The sequence below is a fragment of the Scylla paramamosain genome, chromosome 19, assembly GCF_035594125.1.
Source record: "Scylla paramamosain isolate STU-SP2022 chromosome 19, ASM3559412v1, whole genome shotgun sequence".
Taxonomy (NCBI): Eukaryota; Metazoa; Arthropoda; class Malacostraca; order Decapoda; family Portunidae; genus Scylla; species Scylla paramamosain.
In genome coordinates, this window is record NC_087169.1 from 23053642 (window position 1) to 23065381 (window position 11740).

Here is an 11740-nt window from a genome sequence, read left to right on the forward strand (position 1 = left end):
AGAAAACGAGGAGTAGGAGGAGGAGGAGAACAACAACAACAACAACAACAACAACAACAACAACAACAACAACAACAAAGAAAATAGAAAAAAATATAAGAAAACAACATAAACAACAATAATAACGAAGAAAAAGAAGAAGAAAAAGAAAGAGAACTAAGAAGAACCACCACCGCCACTACCACTACCACCACCACCACCACCACCACCACCACCAGTAGCAGAAGGGGGCGACGAGCCAAGCAGGACCTACACTTGTCGCCCTGGTCACGTGCTGTCTTCACTAGGGCCTTCCGCATCAGCTCGTTAACCTGTACAGCCCTGCCCTCCTCACCTGACGCCCCTCCTCCTCCTCCTCCTCCTCCTCCTCCTCCTCCTCCTCCTCCTCCTCCTGTGATTCTTCCTTAGACATTTTTTTTTATCTTCATTCTGTGCTTCTATTGGTTATGTTATCTCTCTCTCTCTCTCTCTCTCTCTCTCTCTCTCTCTCTCTCTCTCTCTCTCTCTCTCTCTCTCTCTGATCTTTATTTTTTTATTGTTTTTTCTTGTTGTTGCTTCATTTTCTCTCTGTTATTTTCACTTATCTCCTTTTTCATCGTTATCATCATCATCATCATCATCATCATCATCATCATCATCATCATCAATTTCACTTATCTGTTTCTGCATTGTAATACTACTACTACTACTACTACTACTACTACTGCCTTCAGTTCATCCTAACACACACACACACACACACACACACACACACACACCTTTTCCATTCACTCATTTCTACAACATTCATTTTAATTTGCTTTATTTTCCCTAAACATCCTTTCCCCCCTCCCCAATTTTCCTCTCTCTCTCTCTCTCTCTCTCTCTCTCTCTCTCTCTCTCTCTCTCTCTCTCTCTCTCTCTCTCTCTCTCTCTCTCTCTCTCTCTCTCTCTCTCTCTCTCTCTCTCCCCTCCCTCTCCTCTCCCTCTCCCTCTCCCTCTCCCTCTCCCCTTCACCTCTTCCTTCCCTTTCCTGCCTCTTATCCTTCCCCCCAGAAATATTCTCCCCTTTCTCCTCTCCCTTCCTCTCTCTCCATCTCTCCTCCCCCCAGCTTCAACTTTCCCCTCCCTTTCCTTTTCCCTTTTCCCCTCTTGTCTCCCCACACATCCTCCTTTTTGCCTCTCTCTCTCTCTCTCTCTCTCTCTCTCTCTCTCTCTCTCTCTCTCTCTCTCTCTCTCTCTCTCTCTCTGTTCTTGTTCTCCCTGTTCTTGTTCTCCCTGTTCTTGTTCTCCCTATTCTTGTTCTTTTCTACTACTACTACTACTACTACTACTACTACTACTACTACTACTACTACTAGGTAAATTCATGGATGGGAATGATAGGTTGAAGTAGGATGGTAGCAGAGTACGGTACATTTCATCAGGGACCGCCACGTGTAGGCCTGATGGCTTCTTGCACCAACCCTTGTGTTTTGACGTTTACTGAAGTGGTGGTGGTTGTTTCAAATTTATGATGTATTTCCTTAAAAAAAAAAAGAAAACAAAACAAAAGAGAAATCAATGGAGTTTTTATTTATTTATTTTTTTATTATTTTTTTTATCTTTGAGTGATGGGTGGGTGGGTGGGTGGGGAGGAGCTTTCTTCTTTCTTTCTTTTTTTTTTTTTCCCAGTGACTCCCAATGAAACATCCCAATAAGGACCAAAAAGTCTGCCGTTGCTTGTTCATTCTTTGTGTTCCTCCCTTTCCTTTTCTTCCTTATCGTCTCTTTTCTTTTCTTTCTTTTTGTTTTCTTTTTTCCTCTCTCTCTCTCTCTCTCTCTCTCTCTCTCTCTCTCTCTCTCTCTCTCTCTCTCTCTCTCTCTCTCTCTCTCTCTCTCTCTCTCTCTCTCCTTCCTTCCTTCCTTCCTTCCGTGTTTTCCTCTTCATTCCATTTTTCAATCCCTCTTTCCTTCCTCCTCCTCCTCCTCCTCCTCCTCCTCCTCCAGGTCACATATTTATCATCTCAGCTTAGATAAATCTTCTCTCTGTTATAATTTTCTCCTTGCTGTTGTTATAATCGTCTCTCTCTCTCTCTCTCTCTCTCTCTCTCTCTCTCTCTCTCTCTCTCTCTCTCTCTCTCTCTCTCTCGATGGGATGATATACGTAGAGGAAAAAATCGTGAGAGAGACAGAGACAGAGAGAGAGAGAGAGAGAGAGAGAGAGAGAGAGAGAGAGAGAGAGAGAGAGAGAGAGAGAGATTTAGGAGGTTTGTGTGCAATTTAGAAGATGTAGGAGACGCTTCCCACCTACGATAACTCTTGCTGGCTGGAGTAGGAGCCAGAACACGAGGAGGAGGAAGAAGAAGAGGAGGAGGAGGAGGAGGAGGAGGAGGAGGAATGAGAGCTATAGGAAGAGGCAAAAAGGTGGAGGAGGAGGAGGAGAAGTAGGAGCCGTAGCAAAAGCAATAAGAATGTGGAAGAGGAGGAGGAGGAGGAGGAGGAGAAGTAGGAGCCGTAGCAAAAGCGATAAGAATGTGGAAGAGAAGGAGGAGGAGGAGAAGGAGGAGGAAGAGAAGTAGGAGCCGTAGCAAAAGCGATAAGAATGTGGAAGAGAAGGAGGAGGAGGAAGAGGATGAAGAGAAGAAGGGAGCTCCATAGAAAGAGGTAAAAATGTGGTGTTGCTGGAGGAGGAGGAAGAGGAGGAGGAGAAGAAGTGGGAGCCATAAGAAGAGATAGGAAGCTGGAGGGGGAGGAGGAGGTGGAAGAGGAAGAGGAGGAGGAGGAGGAGTAAGAGCCATAGGTAAAGCAATGAAGAAAGAGCAGGAGGAGCCGCAGCAGAAGATATATGTCTTGAAGAGGAGGAGGAGGAGGAGGAGGAGGAGGAGGAAGAAGAGGAGGAAGGGAGGAGTGAAAGGATGAGCCACGGGAAGATATATGGATGAGAAGACGAAGAAGAAGAGGAGGAGGAGGAGGAGGAGGAGGATGAGCCACAGAAGAGATATGGAGGAGGAGGAGGAGGAGGAGGAGGAGGAGGAGGAGGAGGAGGAGGAGGAGCCAGAGAGGTATAGGAGCCACCAGGACCAAGAGCGACAACGATGGAGTGAAGAAGAGGAGGAGGAGGAGAAGGAGGAGGAAGAGGAGGAGGAGGAGGAGGGGGGGGACTAACACGTGGTGGAGGGGAATTAGTGGACGGTGGAGGGAGGAAATCGATGGTGGTTTGGAGAGAGAGAGAGAGAGAGAGAGAGAGAGAGAGAGAGAGAGAGAGAGAGAGAGAGAGAGAGAGTATTAATGCGTTACTACTCTGATGAGATGGCTGCAGTTTTGTTTGTGGAGAGAGAGAGAGAGAGAGAGAGAGAGAGAGAGAGAGAGAGAGAGAGAGAGAGAGAGAGAGAGAGAGAGAGAGAGAGCAGAAAATGGTAGATATGGACGTGTATGGAAGAAGAGATGGAAGAACTGCTTAGAATATTTGGAAGAGAGAGAGAGAGAGAGAGAGAGAGAGAGAGAGAGAGAGAGAGAGAGAGAGAGAGAGAGAGAGAGAGAGAGAGAGAGAGAGAATTACATAGCTCTATGGAAAAGCCTAATGAGGAACAGCGGCCCCATATGAACAGGGAGATGCTGCAGATGATTTGATCAAGATTCGACAGCAGAGAGGGCATGAAAAGGCAGAGGCCAGTATTCAGAAACGTTTTGCTTTTCACCACGACCATTTTCAAAGACCACAGAGATGATTAGGTGGGTCCTCGAGACTATTTTTCATGTTAATTATATAGAAATGTTGTTAATTTGTCAATAGAACCTTTAAGACACCCTTAAAAACCGAGTTGCTTCACCATAACTATTTTCAGTGGCCACAGAGATGATCAGCCGAGTTTTCATAATGTAGGAATCGTGTTAATGTCAGTAGAACCATAAGACACCCTTAAAAACACGTGTCACTTCAACTAGAGCCTTTGAAAACCAGTGGAGGTGCGGACAAAAGTGTTGCAGAATTTGGTATCCAAGAAATTGTATTGGGAAGGGCTCGTGGCGAAGCTGGCGTGATGTGCGTGATGTATACGTGCAGACTGTCATGTCTGGTTCATGTCTGAGAGAGAATACGGAGAACACTTAGAGACATTAAGAAATACCCATATTGAAAGATACATCTGACACTACTTAGGTAGATATTCGGGCTAGCCTATATTAAGACTATTTAGAAAAAAAAAAATCAAAAGAAATCAAACTTAAACTTATACACAAAAGAAAAATAGTTCCCCAAAAGCAGAGAGAGATAGAGAGAGAGAGAGAGAGAGAGAGAGAGAGAGAGAGAGAGTGTGTGTGTGTGTGTGTGTGTGTGTGTGTGTAAGGAATTCTGGATCAAGATTTCATGTGGATCTTTGTTTACGTTTTGAATCTTCCCCGTCCCTCCTCCTCTTCTTCCTACTCTTCCTATGACGCATGCAGGCAAGTAGTAATGCTTAAAATTGAGGATGGTGACCCTTAAATGATGTGGTGATGGTGAGTCTTATAGTGAGTCTTCCTGGTGAGTCCGGTGAGTCCTGAGTATTTGGTGAATCTTTTGAGTCTCTCGGAAGTTGATTGTCATAATTGTGTGTGTGTGTGTGTGTGTGTGTGTGTGTGTGTGTGTGTGTGTGTGTGTGTTATTATTACTATTATTTTTTTTTTCTCTTTTTTTTTATGAGGATAGTTATTATGGTAAATCTTTCCATTAGCGGTTCCATACGTGTTACATTGCCGCCTCTCTCCATGACAATTAGGTTTGGGAACCTGGTGGGCAAGCAGGGTGTTAGAGTTGGGGAAGCCAGATTATGCCAGATTTTGACATTTATAAAAAGTGTAAGGATGTGATGCCGTATTTTGAAAACTGGGGAACTTTCTTACCTAACCTAACTTAACCTAAAGGGGCAGTTAGGTTTTGTGGTGTAACTGTATTTCCAGTTTGCTTTTTTGTTTTTAGGTGCAAGAGTATGTCTAAAGCAAGGATTGTAAGGATATTCACACACATTGCTGGCCTGTAATGACACGCCTGCCCCCACAGAGAGCAGCGAGGCACAGGCCATGTCCGGTGATGGGAGTGCAGATGCTTCTGTCCCCACAGACTTGACGGTGACCAGCCATGGGGACAGTGAGGAGGAGTACGCTGCCACCAGGAGGTTGGTCTGAGCCTTCCACTGTGACAGGCAGCAATTCACACCACTGCAATGTATGACTTGTTAGTTGTGTTGCCTGTGTATCTGACACCACTCTAGCAAAGTGTTCTGCAAGATCCATGTGTCTTATTTTCTCATCATGATTATCCAGCAGGTGAAGTGAAGTGATTAAAAAATTCTTATGTGGTGCCATGTCTACAAGGAAGAAATGGATTAAAAGAATACATTTTGCAATTGCTGTGAAAATGTTAAGCTGTGCTAGGCTGTGGCAGGTTAAGCTGTGAAGCTCATAAAGTCATAATCACCTCATCATCATCATCACACACACAGTCAGCCACCATGACTTGCTGGTGTGTGGGAATGACCTGTGCAACATTACATTGGTCTATGAGTATACACTAGGCCACCATTTCTCATGAAGGGGCTTCGTTGAGACAAGATATCACATGTTGACCTACTGTAGGAATACTTTAAGGATACACAGGAAATACAGTGGTTATGTTCTTTGTGCCTAGCTGTAATTGGAAATATTCAATAAATTACTGTATCATTCAGTATATCATTTCTGCAGCTTGTGGGAAATGTGTATGCTACATCTTAATGTCTTAATAATTCTAAACAAATTTACACATATTTATATACTTTGCATTAGCATGGGTTTGTGAGATACTTTGCCTTTAGATAGCTAACATTATGCTGCCTTTACTGACTGGCTGCCTCCAACACAGACATGCCCGTGAGCTGCAGAGCCTTGCGTCAGAGAGAGCTGAGCTGCAGAGGGTTGTGGAGAAGCTGAGACTTGAGGTGCAGAACAAGGATGCCCAGCTGGCAGCCCTGGGCCACCAGCTGCAGGCCAGCGTGGTGAAGGCCGTGGCCCAGAAGGATGACCAGCTCTCCAGCAAGCAGATCCAGGTCACCAGGTGAGGAGCCAGGCTCAGTTGGGCTACTCAGGTCACTCAGGGCACTTGTAAGGGTGTTAATATCTTTGCATCACATCATCATGCCTCTGTGGTAATTCCCTGTAACATGTTCAGTCATCTATGTATATTTTTAGATACCATTATCATCATCGTCTCTTTTTATGCCCTATTTTCCCTCTTGGAATTGTGCAGCATGTGTTTGGAGCAAAGGATGCTCTTCTTTGGCAGATTACATAAATAAACAAGGAATATGACCGAATATTAATCATAATACCTATAGGAACCCCTTGGGGAATGAGCATAGCAGCAAACACTTGGCCTTAACACACACTCCTCCTCCCTCAGCCTGGAGATGGAGCTGAAGCGAACCCGAGAGGAACTCAGCACACTGCGGGAGAGAGCAGCCCGGGAACTGGCTCACCTCACCCAGAAGTGCTCACAGTTTCAGCAAAATCAGAAAAGGTATGTCACAGTTTTGCTTTGGTTATTCCTGCACTGATTATAATAAGCACAGACAGTATTCAGCTTAGAAGATTGAGGGGAAGACAGAGAGTGAGATGAAGGGATGGAATTATGGTAGAAATCCAAAGGAGTCACAGAGGAAGATGCAAGGGGCAGAAACAACAGGAGCGGTTTCGTACATGGTGGCAATCCCTCACTCTTGGGAAATGGCCAAAGAAGACAGTATTCAGCATAGATATATAGTTTTTTTAATATCCACATGTGTATCAAAGGTTTACTTACCCCAGCAACAGTCCTAGATTATTGATGTTTTAGTGAACCTTGCAACACCCTAGAGTACTAATGTGTTACTGACCTTGCAACACTCTAGATTATTAATGTTTTTCTGACCCCACAACTCACCCAGATTGGTGACAAGGCAAGATGAACTCCGCAAGTCACTAGCAGACCTGCATTTGAACCAGGAGGAGTTTACCAGACTTCGACAGACATCACCTGAGGAGCTTTCATTGCAGCAGTACACAGCTGTGAGTACTTGGATAACTTTACTCGTACATATACATATCATCATTGCTGCACCCTTTGTAGGAATCACTCTGCAAAGGTTCACTCTAACATCATGTTGTTAGATATGACCCATTGAGAGGTGGTAGCATGCGTGGGTGTTGGATGTTCATGAGTCCCACCACATGCTATCCAGAGTTATCACTACTTGAATATGTATCACTGTATTTGTCATGTTTTGATGCATAAGAAGAGAAGAACAGGAACTGATTCAAAGAGCTTGAAGATACCGTTGGGGAAAGAAGATCAAAGGGAAGACAGAGAGATGGAAGGGTGAAATTGTGGTATAACTGCAGTCACAGAGGAAGATGCAAGGAACAGAAGAAATAACTGGAGGAGACTCATACATAGTGACAACCCTTCAATGTAGGAAGCAGCCAGTTTTGAAAGACATTGGAGAGGACTTCTCACTGTTAAACCAAAACGTTAAACACATATACCCATGGGATATTTTCTGCTTAGAGTAGCATAACGTTTCATTTCCCCAGTTTTAAGAGAAACTTGTGAATCACCCTGTATGTTGCAGCTGCGAGTGTATGAGCTGGTGTGGCCACTGAGACTGAGACTGAATGAACTGGAGGCAGTCAAGTCATCCCTGGAGAGTGCTCTGGACTCCAAGGATTCTGACCTGAGGACCAGAACAGAGGAGTGCTCAAAGCTGCGGAGAACCTCAGAGGAGCTGCAGAGGAAGTGTGAGCAGTACGCCAGTCAGCTGGTGAGTCTGAAGGACGAGCAGAGGAATGACGACTTCAAGGTTAGAAACTACTCCCGTGTCAAGGCCGAGAGAGACCAGCTGCAGGAGGAAAGGATTCTCCTGACAAAGACCAACAGTGAGTTTGAACTGATTAATGCAACTTTAAAGAAGGAACATAGTATACTTCAGGAAAATTTTAGTGAATTGAAGAGAAAACAGAGGAAACAAGAGTTTGATTTGAGTCATTATCAAGAACAGAGTGCTGATTTAAAGACAAAATTAGATAGAGTTTCAGAGGAATTGGGCTCAGTCAGCAAGCAGCTAACTCAGGAGAGGGAGAGGTGTGGAGACCTGCATGAGAAGTACCTGTCAGCGAGGGGAGACGTGACACAGCTCACTGAAAACACTCGAGACCAGCAGCACGAGATAAAGCTGCTGAGGGAACGGCTTGAGGCGTGCAAGCTGCAGTGCTCTGGGATGCAGGACAAAGTAACATTCCTCTCCCAACAGAATGAAGACTTGAATGCAGATGTGGAGAAGTCAAGACTGAAGCTCACTGTTGACACTCAGTCACTCAACACTCAGGTCCAAGACTTGAGAGGGAGCTTGTCTGCAGTGACCAAGAATAGAGACACTGTGCTTGAGGAGAACTCAAAGCTTCACCAGAGGATCCAGGAGCTTGATGTCTTGTGTCAGAAGGAGAAGACTCAGAGAAGGGAAGAAACCACAGCTCTAAGTAAAGAGCTCCAGAGAGTTAGGAATGCACTCTCGGCTTTTGAAGGTCTCCCAGAGGAATATGAGAAGGCTGTGAAGGCAGCTGCAGCATTGCCGGCAGAGGAGACTAGCAGGGTGCTGGACAGGATACTTCCTGCCTCAAGACTACAAGGGGACTGGGCAGTAGAGCAGTGCATCCAGCTCACCAGGAAAGTGTTGCAGCTGGAGGGAGAGAGTTTGGAGGCATACAACACCATTCAGCAGCTGACAGAGGCCTTGGATCATCTGAAGAACACTGTATCATCCTACAAAACTGCCTTAGGCTTGGCAGGGCAGCCATCAGCAAGCCTTCTGGAACGCATTGCATCCCAGGAGGACCAGATCACATCCATACATGCTGCCCTGGACCACCACACAGCTCTCAAGACCAGGCTGGTGGAGGAGAACAAGGCCTTGTCTCACCAGGTGGCTCAGCTCAAGCAAGGATTGGAAGAGGCTGGAATAGAGGCTGGTGAGTTGAGTGCAATAAAGAAGCAACTTGAGTCTCTCCTGCGGGATTCCCCCCGCCGGGGCCTGACAGGGACTGGATCTCCAAGGAAGGATGCAGACAGGATGGAGGAGAAAGGGCCATCCCAGACCTTGCCGTCAGCCATTATTATCACCAAGAAAAGCAGGTACCAGTCACATTAGTGTTTGGGTGTGTGGAGTAGTTTGTGGAGTAGTGACAAGAGCCTTCAATGTGCCTTAATGATTAGGTAATGATGTTATGATGTTCTCAGGACTATTAGTTACTGAGTGAAGTTTTTTGTGTGGTGAGCTAAATGGTGTATTTGTTGTAGAATACATAGAAAGATGTGTAGTGTTGCTTTGTACTCAATTGAATGATGTGCTTGAAGCTGATATTACTTCACTGACACCATACTGCCTTACTTGGCTTTATGTTTTTACAGGTTAATTTAATGTGGCCATCTGTGCTATGGCTTAGCTCCAGGGGGTTTGGTAGGTGGTTCAAGAGACTGTCCCTTTCCACCAGAGATTAATGGGATTAAAAGTGTGAATGAGTGTGTATGACTGTGTGGTGCTTTGCTTGTGCCACCCTATGTGTGAAAGCTGCCCTGGTATAGATAGGTTTAGTGTCACAAAGGCTTTCTAGGGAATCTGGACCACTGGCATTCCTTCAGTTTGGTTGAGAGTGGTCAGTGCATGTACTCACCTTAGTCCATTCACTGGGAGTTGAATCAAGTAAGCTGTGTTAGCCTGAGCCAGTTTGTCCAGTGCCTTGTCCTCTGCTTTATGTCTGCTAACTTAATATTAAAGTGAGATGTCAGCTTTGTGTACACAGATAGGTCTATGTGGCTGTAATCCTCCAAAAATCTACGAGAGAACTATTTTTCTTAAGGTAGAATATGATGGGGGTTAAGAGAGTGTGTGTGTGTGTGTGTGTGTGTGCGCCAGACTGGTGTTTAGATTGGTAGGTGGAATTTGACAACCAATCAAAAGTAAATAGATCATAATTTAAGATATAACTTACTATTCTGCATGTGTATTAGGACTTCAGGTTCCCAGAGATTGCTTGGGACAACATGTACGTACCTGTTGGTTTTTACTGCCTTGCAATAAACCTATAAACTGACATACAAAAATTTTTTGATGACTTGAAGAAAAGCCACATTCTTATTAAGAGATATGTCATATATACACATTTGTATCTACAGATTAATCTTTTTATTTGTTGATTTATCTCTATCTGTCTGTCTACCTGTCTTTGTCTGTGTGTCTATCAATCTCTCAGTCTGTCTTTTTACATCCATCTGCTTACCTATCTACCTATCTACTTACCTACCTACCTACCACCTATCTATCAGTCAGTCTGTCTATCAATCTACCTACTTACCTATGTCTATCTAACCATCCATCCATCCACCCATATTTAATAGTTTATGTCTAAAAATTATTTTCACATCATAAATTGTTTGGGTGGTGATTCTGTCCTCTTCTTTGCTTCCGCGTTTTTAGAGGGACTATATTAAGAACCCTCAGAGAGAGAGAGAGAGAGAGAGTTAAAAGAAAAAGATCGAGGAAATAATAAAGGCAGAAAAGAATTAAAAATAAAGAAAATGAAAAAAATACGGTTTTCGTCATGGCTGACTTTTTTTTTTTTTTGTAACTTGCGCTTTATTTCATGTGATGTTCTTTTGCTTTCGTGGGTCCATGGCGGGAGGGGTGTGGGATTACGGTGGTGCCACATATAGAGGGGAGTGGCCTGTTTGTTTGCCTGCCTGTCTGCCGTGCGTGATCGGGAAGGCCTATGCTTGGGGAAGGAAAAAGACAGGAGTATTCTAAAAACCTATTATTTTTGGCCACTCTAGAAGGTTATTAAGTTTATAAGGATAAGCCGTATATCTGCTTCCTTTTTTCTCCCTCCCATCCTCCCCATTTTCCCCCAAAAAATAAGAAAAGTGAGGAAAAAAAAAAACAAATTGGCTACTCATCCGCTATGAGAGAGAGAGAGAGAGAGAGAGAGAGAGATTTAACATCTACGATTATATATATAAAAAGTCATTCATCCGCATTTTGAGACATCCAAGTATACTCATTCCAAAGTTTCCATAAAGCTTTGACTCAGCTTCCCATCACCCTCCAAACACAGGCAAGCTTGCTTATACAGGCTTTTCCATCTTCTACGGGCTTATCCATCTCACGTATGTAACTTGACACTTCTAAGTTTCGTTAACATTATACCCTTCACTAACACGACGCTCTTAATAGACCCAAGTCATCATCAGATACCGTAGACAAAAATATTTCCTGATTGATTACTACAAGAGGCTGTGGCGGAGATTTTCAAAAGTTTCAGTTGTTTTCTCGTGAGTTTGCTGCTAGTTTGACACTTTATCAAGAAGAAAACGCCTATAGAAGTGTATTTATTGATCTATGGCCTTTGAAAATACGGGAGAGGAAAGTGGTTTAAGAATATGGGGCGTTTTCAGATTCGTAGCTTTTGGAAATCTCTGGTGGAGGTGATTTAGACTTCCAGGTTTTTTTTTTCTTGATTTTGTAGGGTTTTTTTGTAGTTTTTTTTTTTTTTTTCATTTCATGAGGGTAAAAACACATAGGCGAGTCTGACTTGACCGGAAACCTATGAAAATATGGAAAATACGGATAATGCCTCCCAATGATAACTTATAAGAGGCTCTAGTGAAGATAGTTAAAGTTTCTATCTGTGTTTTCGTGACTGATGATAGTTTAGCGACTCGTTGGGAAGAAAACGCCTA

At 44.0% G+C, this 11740-nt stretch overlaps 1 protein-coding gene across 1 annotated transcript in view; it reads left to right on the forward strand.

The window, feature by feature from the left end:
- The window catches only part of LOC135109950 (progesterone-induced-blocking factor 1-like), a 59091-nt gene extending 48983 nt beyond the window's left edge, over positions 1 to 10108 (forward strand). Inside the window, exons 3-7 of the mRNA XM_064021871.1 lie at positions 5000 to 5114; positions 5840 to 6031; positions 6377 to 6493; positions 6900 to 7020; positions 7584 to 10108. Coding sequence (XP_063877941.1) covers positions 5020 to 5114; positions 5840 to 6031; positions 6377 to 6493; positions 6900 to 7020; positions 7584 to 9155 — 2097 coding nt within the window. The 5' untranslated portion in view covers positions 5000 to 5019 and the 3' untranslated portion in view covers positions 9156 to 10108. The remainder of the gene's footprint in view (positions 1 to 4999; positions 5115 to 5839; positions 6032 to 6376; positions 6494 to 6899; positions 7021 to 7583) is intronic.
- The last annotated feature ends 1632 nt before the right edge of the window (positions 10109 to 11740 follow it).